Source organism: Emydura macquarii, unplaced genomic scaffold (assembly GCF_026122565.2).
Source record: "Emydura macquarii macquarii isolate MOO-44397 ecotype Brisbane River unplaced genomic scaffold, CSIRO-AGI_Emac_v2 contig_1253, whole genome shotgun sequence".
Classification (NCBI taxonomy): Eukaryota; Metazoa; Chordata; order Testudines; family Chelidae; genus Emydura; species Emydura macquarii.
Window position 1 is genome coordinate 18741982 of NW_027131390.1, and position 20887 is coordinate 18762868.

At 44.7% G+C, this 20887-nt stretch overlaps 1 protein-coding gene across 1 annotated transcript in view; it reads right to left on the minus strand.

Annotated features, from left to right (window-relative positions):
- The window catches only part of SLC16A2 (solute carrier family 16 member 2), an 81322-nt gene extending 60649 nt beyond the window's left edge, over nt 1-20673 (minus strand). Inside the window, exon 1 of the mRNA XM_067548263.1 lies at nt 18371-20673. Coding sequence (XP_067404364.1) covers nt 18371-18848 — 478 coding nt within the window. The 5' untranslated portion in view covers nt 18849-20673. The remainder of the gene's footprint in view (nt 1-18370) is intronic.
- Nucleotides 20674-20887: the final 214 nt, after the last annotated feature.

The following is a 20887-nucleotide window of genomic DNA, read 5'->3' on the forward strand; positions in this document are numbered from 1 at the left end:
TTGAATCCAGAGGTGAACAAGATCCTTGTTCTTGGCTTCATATGGGTCACTGTAACAGACAAAAAATCCTTCCACAGTAAGGCTCTCACTCCAGATTCCACTGCACGGGATTTTCTGGTGATTTCTATAGAAAATTATTTGTTTGTCATGTTAAAATTCCACAGAACTTTACCATAAGGGAAGTGAGGCAGCTGAATGCAAACACAATCATGGTGCTCAGTTGCACAGACCTAGCTAACAGCTATAAAGGTTATATGCCACGTTCCTCCTTTCCACGTGCCCTGCAGTGCACGCAGCTTTTTGCAACGCTGCATCATCTTTAACAGTTTACCACCTGGAACCAGCTTCTCAGCAAACTGCTCCTTTCTCTTCCCCCCAGGAAAGGGCTTTGATCCAGTACACCAGTTCATTTAAACACACTGAAATAGCTTGGCCTAGAGGTACACATGAGCAGCCTGCAGAGGTTTGATTCATGGACCTGGCTCTTGCTCCCATGCTGAGCACGCAGTGGTAGCTACACGTCTTACCACCAGCCTGCGAGGGCTGGGATGTGGAGATCATCCAACTCACGTTACTCAGCAGTGACCACTATTGAAGGATGAGTAAGCTGATCAGCGCAGGGATTGCACCTTCCTACATGTTTGTACAGCAAATAAAATAATTTGGGAAAGAAGCTGCTGGAGACTGGGCCTTGAGGGAGAGGATTGTAAAAGGAGAAGGGATTCTTACCAACCCTAGGACACCACCTCTGGCGCAGGGTACCTTACAAGAAGAAAGAATAAAAAGTGAAATGAGATCCACTGCTCTGTTTATATCTATACAGTTTTCATGCAGGAAGATTCCATGCTATAGCGCTGGAAAAATTATGCTGCTATCTCTTTAATGAGCAGCTTGTTTACAGCACCTGGCAAGACCTGTTATACTAGGTAACTGGGTGATATTTGAAACGCTTACAACTGAAAGTGTGTTACGGCAATTCGGAACATACGTAATGTGGGTTTTGCAATATCCCCAGCCTACTCAGGGTGGATGAAGAGAAATAAATCACAGCAAAGCAAGTCACCCCTCAAGCCTACTAACAGAATACTTACATTTACTGTACATACTGTAGTTTGTCTGAGATTGCTCTAAGAAAAACTTGGAGTGAGGAAAAATGTGTGTGACACTTATGCACACATGCTATGTATACTATACAATACACATACACTATACATCACGTGCCTGCCTTAATTTTCAGAAGTGCTGAGCACCAAGAGCTTCCATGTACTTCAACTGGAATTTTGGGTGCTAAACCCTTCTGTGAAACCATTGCGTGTGTCTGCATGTGTATTATAGAATCGTAGGACTGGAAAGGACCTAGAGAGGTCATCAAGTCCAGTTCCCTGCATTTATGGCAGGACTCACTATTATCTAGACCATTCCTGACAAGTGTTTGTCTAATCTGTTCTTAAAAATCTCCAATGATGGAGATTCCACAACCTCCTTAGACAATTTATTCCAGTGCTTAACTACCCTGACAGTTAGGAAGTTCTTCCTAATGTCCAACCTAGACCTCCCTTGCTGCAATTTAAGCCCATTGCTTCTTGTCCTGTCCTCAGAAGTTAAGAACAATTTTTCTCCCTCCTCTTGTAACAACCTTTTATGTACTTGACAATTGTTATGTCCCCACTCAGTCTTCTCTTCTCCAGACTAAACAAACCCAGTTTTTTCAATCCTCCATCATAGGTCATATTTTCTAGACCTTTAATCATTTTGGTTGCTCTTCTCTGGACTTTCTCTAATTTGTCCACATCTTTCCTGAAATGTAGCACCCAGAACTGGACACAATACGCCAGTTGAGGCCTAAACAACGCAGAGTAAAACAGAAGAATTACTACTTGTGTCTTGCTTACAACACTCCTGCTAATACAACCCAGAATGATGTTCCCTTTTTTTGCAACAGTGTTACACTGTTGACTCATATTTAGCTTGTGATGCACTATGACCCTCAAAGCCCTTTCCACAGTACTCCTTCCTAGGCAGTCATTTCTCATTTTGTATGTGTGCAACTGATTGTTCCTTCTTAAGTGGAGTACTTTGCATTTGTCCTTGTTGAATTTCATCCTATTTACTTCAGACCATTTCTCCACTTTGTCCAGATCATTTTGAATTTTAATCCTATCCTCCAAAGCACTTGCAGCAACCCCTCACAGCTTGTTATCGTCCTCAAACTTTATAACGGTTCTCTCCATGCCATTATTTAAATAACTGATTAAGATATTGAACAGAACAGAACCCAGAACTGGTTCCTGGGGCACCCACTTGATATGCCTTTTCAGCTGTGAACCACTGATAACTATTCTCTGGGAACAGTTTTCCAACCAGTTGTGCACCTATCTTATAGTAGCTCCATCCAGGTTGTGTTTCTCTAGTTTGTTTATGACAAGGTTACGTGAGACAATATCAAAAGACTTACTAAAATCAAGATATACCACATCTACCGCTTCCCCCTATCCACAAGGCTTGTTATCCTATCAAAGAATGCTATCAGGTTGGTTAGACATGCTTTGTTCTTGGCAAATCCATGCTGACTGTTATTTATTACCTTATTATCTTCTAGGTGCTTGCAAATTGATTGCTTACTTATTTGCTTCATTATCTTTTCAGGTTCTGAAGTTAAGGTGACTGGTCTGTAATTCTCTGGGTTGTCCTTATTCCCCTTTTTATAGATGGGGACATATAGTGACATTTTCAAGTCCTCTGAAATCCCTCCTGTCTTCCAGGACTCTTTGAATATAATTGCAAATTGTCCAGATATCTTCTCAGTAAGCTCCTTGAATACTCTAGGATGTATTTAATCAGGCCCTGGTGATTTCAAGACATCTAACTTGTCTAAGTAATTTTTAAACTTGTTCTTTCCCTATTTTAGCCTCTGATCCTACCTCATTTTCACTGTCATTCACTACGTTAGATGTCCAGTCGCTACTAATCTTTTTGGTGAAAACGCACAAAAAAGTCATTTAGCACTTCTGCCATTTCCACATTTTCTGTTATTGTTTTTCCCACCTCATTGAGTAACAGGCCTACCCTGTCCTTGGTCTTCCTCTTGCTTCTAATGTATTTGTAATATGTTTTCTTGTTACCCTTTATGTTTCTAGCTACTTTAATCTCATTTTGTGCCTTGGCCTTTAATTTATCCCTACATGCTTGTGTTATTTGTTTATATTCATCCTTTGTAATTTGACGTAGTTTCCACTTTTTGTAGGACTCTTTTTTGAGTTTCAGATAATTGAAGATCTCCTGGTCAAGCCAGGGTAGTCTCGTACCATACTTTCTATCTTTCCTATGCAGTGGGATAGTTTCCTTTTGTGTCCTCAATAATGTCTCTTTGAAAAAACTGCCAATTCTCTTGAATTTTTTTTTCCTGAGATTTGTTTCCCTTGGGATCTTACCTACTAACTCCCTGAGTTTGCTGAAGTCTGCTTTCTTTAAATCCATTATCTTTATTGTGCTGTTTTCCCTCCTACCATTCCTTAGAATCACAAACTCTACCATTTCATGATCACTTTCACACAAGTTGCCTTCCACTTTCAAATTCTCAACTGGTTCCTCCCTATTTGTCAAAATCAAATTTAGAACAATCTCTCCCCTAGTAGCTTTCTCCATCTTCTGAAAAAAAAAATGGTCTCCAATACATTCCAAGAACTGGTTGGATCATGTGTCCTGCCGTGTTATTTTCCCAACAGATATGTACACCCCCCCCCCATGTATGTAGGTAACATACACTCAAAATGAAGCTATATATTTATAAACACAGGTATATAACTTCAAGTTCATGAAAGTTTCCAAGGAACATCCATAACTATAACTGCACACTCCTTGGGTCAGAGACTCTTTTTTGTTATGTTTTGTACAGCACTTAGCAGCATGTAGCTGGGGCCCCTAGGTGTTACCGCAGTACAAGGGTAATAAAATGAGTAGTTCAGAGAAGAAAAAATAAACAAGGAAATAAGGGTGAGGGAAACAAAGATATCCGCAATTAATTAAAATGAGTTTTCCGACTTTGAGGTTCATAAGCATCAGAACAGTTCTGTATAAATCAGACAGATTTTATTATAACGTATGTTCTATGAATTACACACGCGCGCACACACGTGTCATATCAAAACAAATGCACTGTCGTTGGTCCAGTAAAAGATAGCACCTCACTTACCTCGTCATTCTAGCCACTGCCATTTGGGTCTTTACTAAGCAACAATACATAAGAGTCATTAGGATACAAAAGTGCCCAGGCCACTACATTTAGAGTCTGCTGATGAAAAGGGAAGTGTCTCAATCCTATATTCAAAATTCTGCAAGATACGCCAGCTAGCAGCAAGTGTCTCCTGTTGGGATTCGCTCCCCATTAGCTCTGTGATATCAGTCTACTGTCATTCGTATCACAAGCAACGATTCCCCTGTGGACACTGCAGGTTACAAAAGAGACTTCAGACGTTCCTGTGGGCCTTTCCACAGCAGCTAAGGGCACTGCTAGAGGAAGACACTTGGCCCTAGCTCAGACAGGGTGCCTGATTTTCTCGTCCCTTTGACATCAATGGGATGGCTCCCATGCCTCAAGTTAGACAATTGCTTAATTACCTTGGTGAAGCAGGGCCTTGTGAAGGAATTTACCAATTAAGAAAAGCCTTCCTGTTTCATGGGGGATATGGTCAAGGCACCCTGACAACCTTGTCCTGCAGGTGCTGGACTATAGTATACAACGAGTGGTGCTTTTCTGTGCCTACAGACCATCGCATGCCCATAAGGCGAGGAAGCAGTTAAAAGCCCACTAAGCCAGTGCTTGCTGTCATCTACACTGAGTTTCTTAGGGTGCGTTGGTTTTTTTAAATACATACAACTGTTCGGGAGATCTTGTTGAGCTGCCATGAAAATGCAAATTCTAGTGCAAACTCGCCAGCCTGTTCACAACAAAATCAGAGCCACGGCAAGAGGACACGCTGGGTAACATGTACCATAAAAGGCAGCCTCCCCAGAACGTGCACGTGGGTAAGAACACAAGATGCTCCTAGCACACCATCGGACAGTCCTTCTGCCCTGAGTTAATCAAGTCATTGATTAATATTGATTACCACAGGAAGAATCGGGGTTCGGTGAGAAAATACCTGCTGTGCTGTGCATCCCTTCGAAGCAAGGCCCTACACCCTACTTGATTACGCAGCCAAATGCTAAAGCAATTTCCCTTTGTTCAGATGCTGCGTAATACCAGGACTATGCCACAGGATGGCTCCATTCTGCACTCAATACTTCTGTGCTTGAGAGTTTGCTGCTCTTTGCAGAGCACAACAGGACAGAAGGCTAGGGGCAGTCGAGGAGGGAGGCAAGTTTGATGGACCAGTGCCTTAGCAAGCTGAAGAATATGCATGTATGGTTGAAGAATATCAGTGACCTGCACTGTCTCTAACAGGCAGAGAGGAAGAGACCCTAGGGGTGGCCTGGACTGGCCTGTGTGTGAGAGACGCAAAACATGATAATCTAAACTGGCTTGGCAGTCAAAAGCCACTACAGTTAAAACCAGATTACTTTTTCAAGATGGAAATGACACTGGAACCTGGACCACAGCACCCACATTCACCCCAGTCTTGCCACGCACAGCTCACCCCACTTCTCCTATGCCCAACCCCTACTGGAGAAGGAAACTGCTTAGTAGAACATAAGGGCTCTGCTAGGTATAAGCCTCCTATTACAAGTCTCTCCCACAACTTAGCACACAGATCTAGAGTTCTTGGCACGACATTTAGGACTAATATACAGAATAGGGTACAGGCCTAAGTCCATTGTAGGATTAGCTGAGCAGATCTTTAAACACACTGTAGTACTGGTCATTTTCACTGGAAAACCATGTTCACCATTTTCCCACTTGACCTTTAACCTGAAACATGCTTTCAGGACAGAGCAGCGATGCTTGTGGCCTCTGATTAGCCACACGTTCCTCTCTTCCCCCATAGAGCTTATGAAACCGGCAGGCTCCCTGTCCCAACTGCTCTCCATGCTAAAATAAACCGACGCCAGCTGGTGGGCATCAGTGCTAAAAGACCTCAGCAGTAAGTGCTTGGATATGGAGCATTTCATTGGACTCTGAGTCTGTAGGAAGCATTGTCTCGCACTGAGCACAGGAGTGGGAGTTGCAATTCCGAGGGTTTACTCTTGGTTCTCCCACTGTTTCACCATCTGACCTTAGGCAAGTCACATACTGCTCTGTGCCTCAGTTTCCCAGTGTGTAAAATCTGGATAATATTTCCCTATCCCCCATGGACATGTTTCGGGACCTAGTGCCAAGGGTCTGATCCTGCAAACCTTTATTCTCTTGAGTAGTCTCAATGAATTCAGTGGATCTATCCGAGTAAGTAAGGATCTGGTATAGCAAGCCCCTCACTTGCGTACACATGGGCTTATACAGGGGCGGACAGGCCATCTGGCAAATGCACGTGGGGCCGGTGCACTCTCCCTCTCGGCCCCGCCCCTTTCCCCGCCCCTCTCCCACCACGTGGGCCCAGCAGTGCCTTGGCCGGTGTGCTTTAAATACCAGAGCTGATTTTTAGTCCCAGTCCATCACTGGGCTTATATTGCTCTCCTGTCCACAGCATGGCAATAGTCTCCCAAAGCAGCCATGGCATAACACACACAGTGATTGCTAGCATGGGTGCAGTTGCAAATCATGTATTAATCAAAGGCAAGAGGAAGAAACAAAAATACAACCTCCCAATCACCAATAGAAATGCTGCCTCTATCAAACAATTGTATGTCACCAGGAACATGATAACAACCTCACCGCTGGTATACTTGAACCAATTAAGTGAAGATGAATTAGCTCCACCCTTCCCTCCCCAGGGATTGCAACGGAGTTAAACAGGATTTGCCATCTTTTACAGGTAGAGAAGGATATCTACCCTCAGCCCTGAATCTGCTGGCAGGGCTATGTTAGGGCACTAACTCAACCTTCTTAGATCATTGGATGCTATAACAACAACATTTTGTCTTATCCTGCATCTTTCCTTCTAGGAAGGGTGCACCTTTAAAACCAGAAGGTTTTGCTAATTTGCTATTGTTTTGCATACATACTTGTACAGAGTGGGTGGGGGTCCCAGAGCCTGGGCTCCAGCCTGAGCATCTACACTGCAATTTTATAGCCCCTTAACCCAAGCCCGAGTCAGCTGACACAAGCCAGCCACAGTGTTTTACTGCAATGTAGGCAAGCTTTGAGATTTAGGGTATTATATCCATTTTAAAGATGAATAAACTGAGGCACAGTGAAACAGCTATATTATTATGACTCCAGACTGCTTGCTGACTCAAGAAATCAAGATACAAGCTATCCAATAGTATTCTTTAAGGTATTTCTAAGTGCCTGTCATTTCGATACCCAAGTCATGCTCTTCATTGGTGCCGTTGCTCACTTTCTGGATTTCACTGAACAGGGACAATGAAATTAGACATCTTTCACCTTCTAGCTATATTCAGATTCACTTTCTGGTTCTCATGCACTAACAAGCACGTCACAGTTGTGTTTAGCTTCACAGTACTGCAGAAGAAGGTTTAAATAAAATTAAAGGTTAAAATAAAATTGTTTTACTGAACTGTATAAAATAGGGTTTTTTCGTTTGTTTGATTAATTTTTCTTCCCTCCTGACACTTCAAATAAATGCAGCAAAATTTAAGGCTTGATATTATTCTTCCCCTTTAAGAATATATGTCCGGGCTTTAGAGAATGTATTTACATCCTACGTAAATCTATTGTTCAACACCAAAATTTCAGATTCCATCGATATCCGTGGTTACAGAGAACATCTGGAATTATCCTGTTTGAGATACTAAGAAATTAACTTACTCAGAACTAGAACACAAAGTTACAGGATTTCATGGGTAGGCCAGGGCTATCTGGATTGGTAAAGCTTGAAGACAGACAACATTTTTTAGCAGATATTTTGAATTCTTCCAACATCCCTGGGCTTTTAAAACTAGATAGGCAGTTCAGAGCTTGTATTGAGCAAGAGATTAATGAGGCAAGCCACACACCCTTTAGTAATTTATACCACATGCACACAAGAGAAGCAGGTGACAATTTTGTGCCAAGTGTTATTTCCTGAAGGTTGGCTGACTCAGAATTCAAACCCCCCCTCTTTTTGTCTTTTTTAGCTTTAAGGTTTTCTTAGTGTTAGACTTAGAGCAGTGACTCTCAACCCTTCCAGACTACTCTCAAGAGTCTGATTTATCTTGCATACTCCCAAGTTTCACCTCACTTCAAAACTACTTGCTTACAAAATCAGACATAAAAATACAAACGTTTTCTATTTACTGAAAAATCACTTACTTTCTCATTTTACCACATAACTGTAAAATGCAGCAATTAGAATATAAACATTGTACTTACATTTCAGTGTATAGTATAGAGAAGCATAAACAAGTCATTGTATGAAATTTTAGTTTGTACTGACTTTGCTTGTGCTTTTTATGTAGCCTGTTGTAAAACTAGGCGAATACCCAAATTAACTGATGTGTTCCCTACAAGACCTCTGTATACCCTGACTGAGAGTTGCAAATCCCAGTGGTTCTCAATTTCCAGTTATCACAGCCCCCCTGCACAAAGCTCTCTAGTTGGTTCCCATCCACACTCCATCAGGTTAATAAGGCCCAGTACTTCGGTCTTGTGAGGTCACCATTATTACAAGAAGAAAGCTTTGACTTACAAAATTCTCCTGGCCACTGAAGAGGAAGACACATCCAGAACAAAGCAACGTAACAAACCCATGTGCTGCAGGCAGACAAAACTACATAAATTATTCTCAGGAAGCCAAGTCCAAAAGAAAAAAAAAAAAGAAAAAAAGACAGGTTGTGTTCTCAATTACACCAGAGTAAATCCAGAGTAATACCCATTTACTTCACTGGAGTTATTCTGGATTCACATCAGTATTACTGAGGCCAGAATTAGGTCCACCGGTTTCTACCACCCAAACTAAAAGGAGAATACATCGAGTCAGGGTTCTTACCCCTCTATGCCCTCAGAAAGTATCATCATCAAAAAAAGCCAGTTCACCACACCACATATATCGAAGGTATTTAAATAAACTTCACTGGGTCCTTTGAGATTAAGGGTTTTAGACTCATAGACTTTAAGGCCAGAAGGGCCCATCATGATCACCTAGTCTGACTTCCTGCACATTTCAGGCCACAGAGCCTCACCCACCCGCTCCTGTAATAGACCCCTAACCTCTGGCTGAGTTACTGAAGTCCTCAAATCACAATTTAAGGACTACAAGTTACAGAGAATCCACCATTTACACTCAAAACCTGCAAGCGACCTGTGCCCCATGCCGCAGAGGAAGGCGAAAACCCCCCAGGGATTTTTGTTCATAGGATTCTCTGTTCCTACCTATATTCCAGTCTCACCAATGGAGTGGAGATCCAGGGTACTGCAGCCAGAGGCGGGATGTTCCCAGTGGTGGGCCGTCACGCTTTTTGGAGTCTAATAATTCAATCAGGTTTTAAGTTGATTTATATATAAAAAGGGCAGGGCATTGGGGGTGGGGGTGAAAGACTGGCTAAAAAGAAGGGGGTGATTATATTTTCCAGATTATTTTTTGATATAAAGCACCTAGGTGACTGGAACGAACACCAGTACTGCCACCCAGTAACACCAACACTGCCAAGTGTTCAAAAGTCATGAGTGAGGCCAAAAAAAACCCCATGAGATTTAAAATAAATAAATATCAGGTCCTTTTAGTCTTCCGTATAGTTTCAAGATTTTAGGGTGCACTCAGGTCACATTCTCAAGCTTTTCTCCACAGCCATGAGGGCTAAGAACTACTTTTTAAAAAAATGACTGCTGATATGCTTGCATAATCACTTGATTCTCACTTGATTTCAAGAGCTGGGGCTTTAGGAAGAACACCAAATATCAAGAGCCTCACAACAGGAGTGTCAGCGTTGGCAGCACTGCTATGTGTATTTCTAAATAATACTTTGCCTGTTTCTCATCAGCGCAGAAGCATTTTCTTAGTTATCTGAGGGAGGTAACTTGAGCGTCAACAGCTCTGTATTGGAACTGTCAATCCAGTAACTGAGAATTGTGTATGTGCAACCTACTCCTCCGCACTCTCATGCTGCAGTGCATTAACTATTGCATACAAGGTTGCTTATTATCATTAAAGTATTGTATTAATCCTGTTTCTTGTTCTTTTAGTTTTATATCTGCATTTTTACCTATTGCAAAATAAAGAAGGAAGTTTTAGAGCTTTTCACTTTACTCCAATTGCTGCAATGAGGTTACACCTATGAGTAGTTCACAGGAACTCCAAATGAAGTGTAGCCAAAGGGCAATATCCTCTGTTATGCTGATCAACTTCAAAAGACCTATGTCTACCTATTCCACTTACACTCCACGAGGATGAGCACCAATGCAAGGAACAGCAATAGGCTAACGCATGCCCCGCAAAAGAAATAAGCAAGAACTCACAGCTGTGATTAAACACAATTTTAACGAGAATCCTTTACATATTCCTAATAAACTCTGATTCTTAAAACTGAACTTTAAAATCTAGTTTATTTATTTTTGCTGTTTTGGGGGTAGGGTAAGCTAACAACTTGATCAAGAATCACTGACAGATCTCAGGAAAATTGAAATTAAAGAATGAGGGGTTAAGATGGGAGAGGGAATTGGGGAAGGATGTAAAATATTAGATGGAGTTAAATGAAGAGGAGGGAAATATCGGTAAGATGGAGAAGACAAAAAACACAGGGAAAATTGTGAGAGGCAATATGATTGCTAGGGAGAATCATTAGGAGATGTAATCACTTCCAATTGGTACAGTACTCCAAGGTCCTTGGGTGAAAGGTGGTGGAGAAAGACAGTCAGAAGTCTAATAGTTATACAATAGCCTTAGTGCAATGAATAGAAGATGCCAAGTCCATCTGAAATGAGTCTATCTGAAAAAACTGTTGCACATCAACAGCTACAGTGCCATCTTCAGGAAAGACAAAACCTGGAGCCCAAGTTCTATAATGCATTTGAAATATAAGGACAACAACAAAAAAAGAACTCATATATATTAAAATGAAATTTAATTCCTTATGTCAATAACTTTACTAAAAGTCTGTTTACTTTTCATCATCTGTCACAGGGACATTTTGAATGTTTGAAATATGAATTACTTGTTCATATAAGAATTAAGGAGTAAAACAATATATATCCTGCTTACAATGTCACCAAATACCCTAAACTGAGCTATTTTCTTTGTCATTCAATGTAAGTCATAGGTTTACTAGCCTAATGGGTGACTAAGCTACAGGCAAAGAAAGGAAGAAATTAAATATATATATCTCCATGAAAATATTCTTTAATTTTTCCTATTGGGCTGAAGAGTCAACAACACAGCATCACAAAAGCCCCCCAAACAGATTCTGAATTTAAATCCTGACCTAGAGTCATGCATAGATGTCTTTTTTAATTTAGATTTACACAATTAATAAAGAGTGCTTTAATGACAGCTGTTTGAATCTGACTCCATCTCTGCTGTTTACACAGACCTATGCAGTGAGGTATTGGACAGAGGGTTATCAGTGCTGTGAAATACTGCTGAAATTTACTTGGGTGCATTTTCAAAAATGACCTCTCAGAATTCACTGTATCATTAGGGTTTCTCCTTCCTACCCCACAGAGCCTGCAGGACCCCACAATGAGGTATCCAAGGCTGATGCTTTTCTGTAAGGATTAGATTAATCAGTTCCTACTTTCTGCTCCTTGCTCTATCAGTATCTAAACAGTTTGGTTATTAAAACTAAGTTCTCCTCTCACTAAAACTTTTCTCCAAACTAGGATATTAGCTTAGTTTCTCTGTTCTGATGAAGCCCTGAATCATTTTTATCAGTAACATGCGTCCTTGGGTGTGAAATACAGCTGTTTGTTCCTTCCACAGAGCAGTTTTTAATAAAGCAGGACAACTTTGATAAACTAGTTTATCTATCCTAGGAATTAGGGGACATAACATAGCATTAATTTTTAGGCAGAAATCCCCATAGATCTCAATGGGAAATTCAGATTAAAAACAAACAAAAACTAACCATGACAAGTCCCATCACCTTACAGACAGAAAAAGGCAGTAGGGACACCTTGTCCACCATGTTAGCCAAAGCAGGTGGTTCATTCCCTGTCCTACCTTAAATTTAAAAGATGAAGACAAGATGGACATTTCTCCGATGTGATCACAGAAACTATATAGTGTAGGACTTGCACTCTTCATTTCAAGAGACAATCCCTACTCAATGAGGTCCCAAAAAAGCCCTTTGAAGTCCACTGCCAGTATATCCTATGGGAAGTCTTTTCCCCAGCCACAAATGTGGGGATCAATTTAATCCTGAGCAAGAAGCACTACTGTTAAGTATTTAATCTCATTTTTACTCCAAGACACCATTTGGTGCGTATAGGACCTTCTGGAATCAGAACCCTGACTCAGAGCACAGAGCTGTGACAGTGGATATTCTTCCGCTGCTGGATAAAGTGGCAAAATAGTCCCATCTCTTGTGCAAAGAGGCAGCAAAGGAATGCAATAGGACATACTGAGGAACTATTGCTGTGAGAAATTAGAAGACAGCATTCCAGTGGAGAAGGATACAGAGGCACTTATGGGAGAGCTATGGTGAAACCAGACAAACTTTACAGTCCATTTATCAGAGTACTTGTAGCTCCCCTTTCAAGGCAAATGAAACATTAAATTTTAAGCAAATAAAGTTGTATCTAGATGATTTTAATAAATAAAAAGGGAGGGAAAAAGATGAATGCAGCCCTTCTAGCTGCCTTGCCAGCCCTTGTTAAATCCCTGAAACTGCAACACCTACTGTGGATTTATAGAAACAAGACACACTTTCAGAATGGCAGATAGGCAGGTTCCCTGCCATTACTCTGCAGACCCTTACTGGATGTTTGAACTGAAGTTAACCACAAGCAATGTGCACAACTGACATGCTGTTTTCGTTAACGACAACAGGAACAGGTGCCTCTCCTACCCCATGCACCCTGCTCTCCCACATACCAGGGAGACTGCTCGTGCCTGGGTGATACCAGCTGGGAACTCCTGGCTGCCTCAACTATGCCCATGTTGGCAGGACATCCTGTCTGACCTGTAGAATCCAGAACTGGCCTCGGTTTTTAGTCTAATTTTTCTTAGCTGGCACATTTTAAAGTGGGTCACAGATTTAAAAAAAGCTAGGAACCTCCCTCCTTGTTTAAGGGCCTCCAGTCTAAAATGGGTCAGTCAGGGGCCCTGAAGACTCAGTGCTCGCTGACTCTTTAGAGAAGAGCTGCTATCCTGGTGAAGTTTGCTTCCTCAGAGGGAGCAAACTAGTGCATTATGACACTGCCCCAACTTCCATTCCCATGGGAAAGAAAAGCCCCGTTTCAGCCACTCACTAATCCTTCTCACAACACCTGTATGAGGCAGGGAACTATTGTCCCCTTTTTATAGGCGACTCAATCAAGACCACAATGGGAGTCATGGTCATTGCCATGATGCCACCCAATAAGGACTAGTTTGGGTTCTTTTTTTTTTTAATTATCTTTCCTCTATGCGTCGAATGTTCTATACACCCGAACTGGTGGAGAGCATTCTGCACTGAAATCAGCGCCTCAGCACAGATACAAGACTGTCTAATCACCTTTAAGCTATCATTTTCAAGTATTCTAAAGGTACACTACTGGTCCATGCTTACTTATAGGCCACTTCTGCTAGAAGTGACTGATTTTTGCTGATCCCTTGGGTAAAGCTTTTACTCTAGCTTCAATTTTTCTCTACGATACTCCTCCTCCTCCACAAAATGAAACCCAGCATGTCTCACTATAAAGTCCTGTCTCTGCTGAATGCAGCCAAGGGGTGTGCTGGATATTCACAGCAGTAGATGCTGATCTTCATTGGATTGCTTGTTTACATATGCTCAACAGTATATTTTTTAAACAAAGGAGCTATGCATTCAGGGTATTGTTGAAAGAGGGTTGTTTTTACAGCCTGACCCTAAATTTGAACTCCAATGATCATACATTACCAGACCAAAAACAAGAGAATGTGATGCAAACAAGAAATAAACCTTGATAATTACAGCCATGTGTCTGTGCTGCTAGTCTGAGTTAGCACCTTTTAAATATAAACATAAGCCCTATTTTTCAGGAGTATTACTTGGCTGGAATAGCACTCCGCATTTACATTTTAGCACCTTTTTAATATAAATATAAGCCCTATTTTTCAGGAGTATAACTTGGTTGGAATAGCACTCCGCATTTACATCTTCAAAGCACTCTCCAAATATTACATCATTCTCATAAAAACCTATGAGAGAGGTGAATATTAGTCCCCATTCTACAGATGGAGAAACTGAGGCAGAGAGATTAAGTGACTTGCTCATGGCCACAAAATGAGTCGGTGGCAGAGCTTGATCAGAGTGCAGGAGTTACTCTTAGTCCTGTGCTTAATCTATTGGGGGTTCTCACACTGTGGTCTGTGGACTACCTGTGGGTGGTCTATGGGAAGCTGTCAGGTCCCACCGTTTTGGCTCTCTGTTTCCAACTGAGTATCATGCCAGCTGAGAGGGGAGATGAAATGCAGAGCTTAAATAGACAGTGTGATTCTTTTCAGGAGGGCCATAACACTTAGCAGTCTGAAAGCAGCTACAAATTCTTTCCTGATTATGTTTCCAAGAAAGCAGTGGCTAGAGGGATGGTACATAATGGTAAGGGGGGGGGAGGGGCAGAGGTGGTCTGCGCAATCAAGACTAGGGAAAGAGGGTAGCATGCAGGCAGTCCCATACAGCTGCATACCACCTCCCTTGTTGGGAGGGATGGGAAGTGAAGCTGTGTGCCAGAGTCAGTGCTGCTTCTAGCAGCATTAGATAGCAGGGGGAAATTCACTGAAGCAATCCAAGCATGGAGGAGAACAGCAGTTCTCACACCGTGGGTCGCGACCCACTTTGGGGCCCCATTTTAATGGGGTCGCCGGGGTTGGCGTTAGATTTGCTGGGGCCTGGGGCTGAAGCCGAAGCCTGAGCCCCACCACCCAGGGCTGAAGCCCTCAGGCTTTGCCCCCTCCCCTCCGTCAAGGGTGGCGGGGCTCAGGCTGCGGTCCCCTCTCCTGGGGTCGTGTAGTAAGTTTTGTTGTCCGAAGGGGGCTGCAGTGCACTGAGGTTTGAGAACTACTGGAGTAGAACATGTCGAGCAATGTAGCTGCTCTCCATCTCCACTCCTACCCAGATCTGCCTCCCCCGACCCACGGATCCCCAACTTCAGGTGTTAGCACAGAGGGGCTTCAGCAGGCTGCTGGAATTGCAGGTGTGTGGTGGTGGTAGGGGAAGGGGAAAGGGAAAGAGCACGTTGCATAGATAGTAGTTCTGAGGCATTCTGCCTCCTTTGCCTCCCTTCTAAGCCACAGGGACTCTCTGAGCCTGTATGTTTAAATGCCAAAATACTAAGACTTAATAAATAAATAATCTATCGTCGCACATGGGCAGTCATTTCCTTCTCCCTGCAAACTAGCATTTTGTACGCATGTTTAGTACAGAGTGTACCACATACATGTCCAGTGATCTGAAAGCAACTGAGAATGGACATACTAACACGTAAAGGCAACATTAGGATAGCAGGTCAAAGCATATGCATTATTAATGGTCTCTTTGCTAAGCACACTGAACAAAATTGGTCAGATAGGCAATTTAATTACAAAGTGCTGGACTGACTCAGACACCTAGTTGCTTTTTCTTTCTTTCTAGAGGCCTATATATTCACTCACATACACACACACACACAAATAGGTGCCAGCTCCTACATGCCCATGGCAAAATTTGTATCACTTTAATTCCAAACTTCAGTTTTCAACATCTTTAGCTAGACCTCCTCTTTTCCAGCTGTACCTTGGGTTTTGTTGATAAAAATCACAAGGAAACAGATAACTAAGTGTTGATTTTCCTGAAGGTTACAAACACACAGATGCATTGTCTAATCCACCACTCACGATTTAAAAGACAACCTATGTTAAGAGACTGTGTTACCATTGTACTGTTAATAGCTAAGAAGTGACAATGCTAAGGTTGTCCATATACCTTTAACTCTGCTGCCATGTGGATATGCACTATGTTACAGTCTTTAATTACAGGAGTATATTATTTCTCAACAAGATCATGCTAGTTATTTCTAGAATCTTAGATGTGTAGCACCTTGTAATTTCTTTCATTCCTGTACATTCATTGTCAATCATCTAGCACATCTTTATTAAAGTAAAAGTGTGATCTAGAGCAGTGTCTCTCAATGACCCATGGACCAGCACCAGTCCCTGAGATCTCCCTGTCACAGTTTAAGAAGGCAGCGAGCTGGTCTCCGGTATCAAAAAAGTTGAGAAACACTGTTCTACTGGATAGAACACCAGACAGAGTCAAGAGATCTGGCTTCTATTCCCAGCTGTGCTACTGACCTGATGTGACACCTCAGGCAAGTCACTTCACCTCTCTAAGCCTTGTCTCCTCTCCCACACTTTGTCTGTATTGGCTCTTTAGATTATAAAATTTGGGGCAGGAACAGTCCTTAGCACAATGCAGCCCCTATCTCAGCTGGGGCCTGTAGCTGCTACCATAACACAAACAAACAAATAATAATTAACTTAAGTGCAGATTCTTTAATGTTAAAGACACAATCCTGCAAACATTTCAGCCTGTTACTTTTTAAATGTCTTCCATGCCTGCAAAGATATCCCCAGGGAGAGAATCATGAAAACCAAATCAAACAGGAAACCCCTATTGCTGTTCGGAGTGAAACAAACATTTCCAGAGAGAAACTTTTCTCATGTAGGTATCCCTATTGAAATTAAGTGACTAAAGGTACTAACAGGCATGTTTGCAGGACAAAGGCAATTTGTCAGCAGCCTTCCTGGGGTGCAGTTCAGAGGAGGAGGCAGTTAAAAAGCTTATTTAGCTGCAAAAAAACCCAAAACAAACAAAAAACAATCAGATGGCCAATATGTGTCAGCTAATTTTCCCTTTTACTCTGTAGTATGTTGTGTAAGAACAGTTAATGATGTATTTGTCATATAAATTGCTTTAATAGTCTGCTTAATTGGCATACACATTGTTCTAGGCAGATACACACGATTGTAAAACACTGCTATATTTGAGAAATCATCTTTAATTACACATCACATACTATCATAATGGATATGCACACGGCATGTTACATGTGCAACCTTACCTTTTCATGCTTCAGTGCAACCCTACAGTCTCTTAACAATTTTGGTGGGTTTTTTTGTTTGTTTGTTTTACACAAATCTTCCTAGGTGGTTTTTTTTGTTTTGTTTTTTCTTTTCTTTTTTAAGAAAGAAAAAGGCTAGTAATAGTTCCATGTTATCACTGGAATGCAAGTATTATTTGGCTCACGAGCACCAGAATATTTTTAATATAAATGCAGAAAATGTACACTCTCACCACCCCACAAAAAAATTAAATCCCCAACACAGCTAAACCATTTTAGGGTTTTAAAAATATTTTTGCTTGTGTGTGTGCGCACGTGTATGGGGGGAGCACTCAAAGTTTCCAAAAAGATTCACCTTTGGGCACAGAATAAGGCAGAACTTCAGTCCAAAGGTGAAGTTTCATTATAAACTAATGAAAAACAAAGGGTCCGAATGGAAATGCTTATGCCCATTTGTTGCCTATGCTCCCAGGAAAATAATTCCAAGATTTCCTCTCTCTGGAAATGTTTGTTTCACTCCGAACAGCAATAGGGGTTTCCTGTTTGAGTTGGTTTTCATGATTCTCTCTCTGGGGATATTTTTGGAGGCATGGAAGACATTTAATAAACAGATTAGAACCCAAATTTCCGCTCTCCCCCAAATTACATCTGCTGCAAGGAGATACCTATATTTAAACAACACATTTTAAACAGGTTCTGACATAAACCAACCAAAGCCAAGCAGCAGAAACGGGGAGTTTCCAATGCACCGATGCTGGCGGCAGCAAGAGTGACAGCCTGGACTGGAACTTGCTCCTACAGCAGACAATGGGATGGATGTCTCCTATTTAAATCAGATCATTTTAAAGAAGAGTTTCTAGGGCAGCCCTGCCCTGTCTCCCCAGGGGGGTGTCTCACTGACACCAGGCTAAGTTACAAACAGTTCCCTCGCGGTGCCAGGCCCAGGAAGACCTTAGAGCTGGTTAAGGGTGGATTTTTGTGCAAGCCACGGATCCCCCTACCACTCCCCCCCCCGGACTCTGCCACTCCAGACGCCGCTGAGCCCAGAGGGGAAGGAAGGCTGCGGAGGGGCCGGGGGTGGCTAGGGGGAGATGCGCCCAGAGGCCGCCCTCGCCCGCTCACCTGTCCGGAACTCCAGCTGGGGGTCCTTCTCCGTCTTGCCCCCGCGCAGGTCGCTCTGCAGCATCACGTACAAGATCCCGAAGGAGTTCTGGATGCCGAAGATGGACCCGTTGCACCAGGTGGCGGCGAAGACCACGATCCAGCCGAAGCCCCCTTCGGGAGGCTGGAAGCCCGGCCCGGCCCCCTGCAGCCCCTTGGCCCCGGCTGCCTCGCCTTCCTCCGCCGCGGGCCCCTTCTCCTCGGACACCGCCTGCTCCGCTTTGTGCAGCGCCATCTCGGCCGGGCTGGGGCTGCAGCAGCCGCCGCCGTCGCCTCTTGGATCCCGGCTGCGGGTCCACTCCAGCAGCTGGTCCCACATGCCCTCTCCGCCTCCGCCCCCCCTGTCATCCCTCCTCGGCTCGCCTGCTCCTGCTCCGCCCGCCGCCGCCGGCTGGTGCCTCCTCCCCGCCCCTCCTCCCCCAGCCGTATCCGCCTCCATCTCCAGGGCGCCGCGGCTCAGAGCCTTTAGCCGGCGGCTGCTGCGCTGCGCTGCGAGCCAGCGGGCAGAGCCGGCCTCCAGGCGGGTTACTCAGGGGCCCGGCCCGCAATGGGAGCCGGAGGGGGCGGGGGGAAGCCGCGAGCCAGCCCCAGGCTGCCCCCTGCGGAGGCAGCAGCAGCAGAGCTCCGCTCGCACGCGAGCCCCCTCCCCGCAGCCCGCAGCGAGGGGCGGGCAGGGCGCAGCCGTGCGCCGGCTGGAGAGACCCCCCGGCTGCAGCCCAGCCCCGCCTGGCGGCCGAGGGCGCGCAGCGGCTCCGGCTCTGTGCCTGCCCGGCCCTGGATTGTCACCAGCACTGGCTGTGGGGAGGGGGTCATTTTTTCCAGCCCTCCCCCCGCCCGACAGTAAACAACGCCGGATTGCAGCTAGCCGAGCGTAAACTCGGATTCGGCGCGGCTCCGGTTGATACAAAGAGGCGCGCGCAGCCCCCGGGAGGGAGCCTCGCTCGCTAGCGCTGCTCCCCATGTGCTAGGGGACGGGCGCCCTCCCCCCCGCACCACGCTGGCGGCGGGAATCCCCGCGTAGAAAGCAAAGGGGCCGGCGACCCCGCGCTGCGGAGGGGAGCACAGCGGGGCTCCCCCCCCCCCTCGCTGCGGCGGGAGGTGGACGGGGAAGGACGGGCTCTAGACACAACCCCGCCGCCGCCGCGAGCGCAATTCCGCAATCGCCAGCAGCCCGACCCGCAAACGCCTCCGTGCGCCTTCTTCCCTCGCCCTGCCGGCCGCACTTCATGGGCGGCGCCCTCCCCCCGGGAAGTCAGGCAGGGCGTTGTTGGTGGAGGCTGGAGAGCGGCGGCTGCGAGTCGTGGCTGTGGCAAGGCTCCCCCGGCCCCGCCAGCTGGGTAAACGCTCCACACCTCGCCCGGGCAGGGCGCTGCTGCCACTTCTGCAGGGCCCGCAGCCCCTCCTGGCTGGGAGCTTCACTTCCCGCAGGGGGGCGGTGGAGAGGCTGCAGCGCCGAGGGGCAAGTGTGTCTGGGTGAGGGGCCAGCCTAGGAGATGGGCTCCAGGCACAAGTGAGTGGTGTTATTTTGCCATTGTCCATACGGTGCCACTGGTGCGCATGGCCTGTACAGGCAACCACAGATGCAGTGGGCCTGATGTAGCAAACAGCGACACAGTTGGGTGTCCATTAGGACTACTCCCATCAGTAAAGTTACTCCCTGGCCTAAGGATTCACAAGCTCAGGCCCTAATTTATTCCTCTGCCTAGAAAGTAGGGCGAATGGAGACACAGAAATCCCTAAAACTTGACAGGTCTCTGAGCTAGTGAGTTTACCCACCTATGCCCCCACTCGTGCAAGTCATTATGCACCCTCCACACCAGCACAGAGCCCCTTGCCTTCACTGGACTTGGAGCACATACACACAGATCTCTGGTGTTCAGCACTCTCGGCCCAAGGTGCTTATACAGTGAGTGTGACACACAGTTTCAACTCCTGTCCTTGCATCACAGACATGGCTCTGGCCTGCAGTGCTCCTCCCCTGGACTTCCTGTGTGAGAAGCTAAACCACTTAAAGATACAGTCCCCAGTACATCACAGCTTCCTTTCCCAGTGAGACTTTGATCATAGTAACACTTAACAATCAACCTTTGTATAAAACAAACAGTTTCAAAGACTTACATCCAACCTACTAACTCAATTTACTAACAATGTACAATTGATCTCTGAAGTGCTTTGCCCTGGACAAATTTTGCTTGGACGTATAGATCTCCCTTGAAATACCAGTCCATTTGTGCAGGCAGTTTTATACCCTGGAGCTTTGGTGTCATGACCTGCTGTGGTTGTTGCCTAACTGAGACCTTCAGGCAAAATGGAAAACTCAGTGCCCCTCTCCCCCTCCCTTGATGGTGTTGCCCATTCTGCCTCAGTATATATCTGTCTTAGGTAACAATCTCATAAAACTGCAGGGCAACCTCACGTGACAGCTCTGCTGTTCGCCACCACTGATTTCCAGCATAAACGCATATTGCGTCGTGTTCA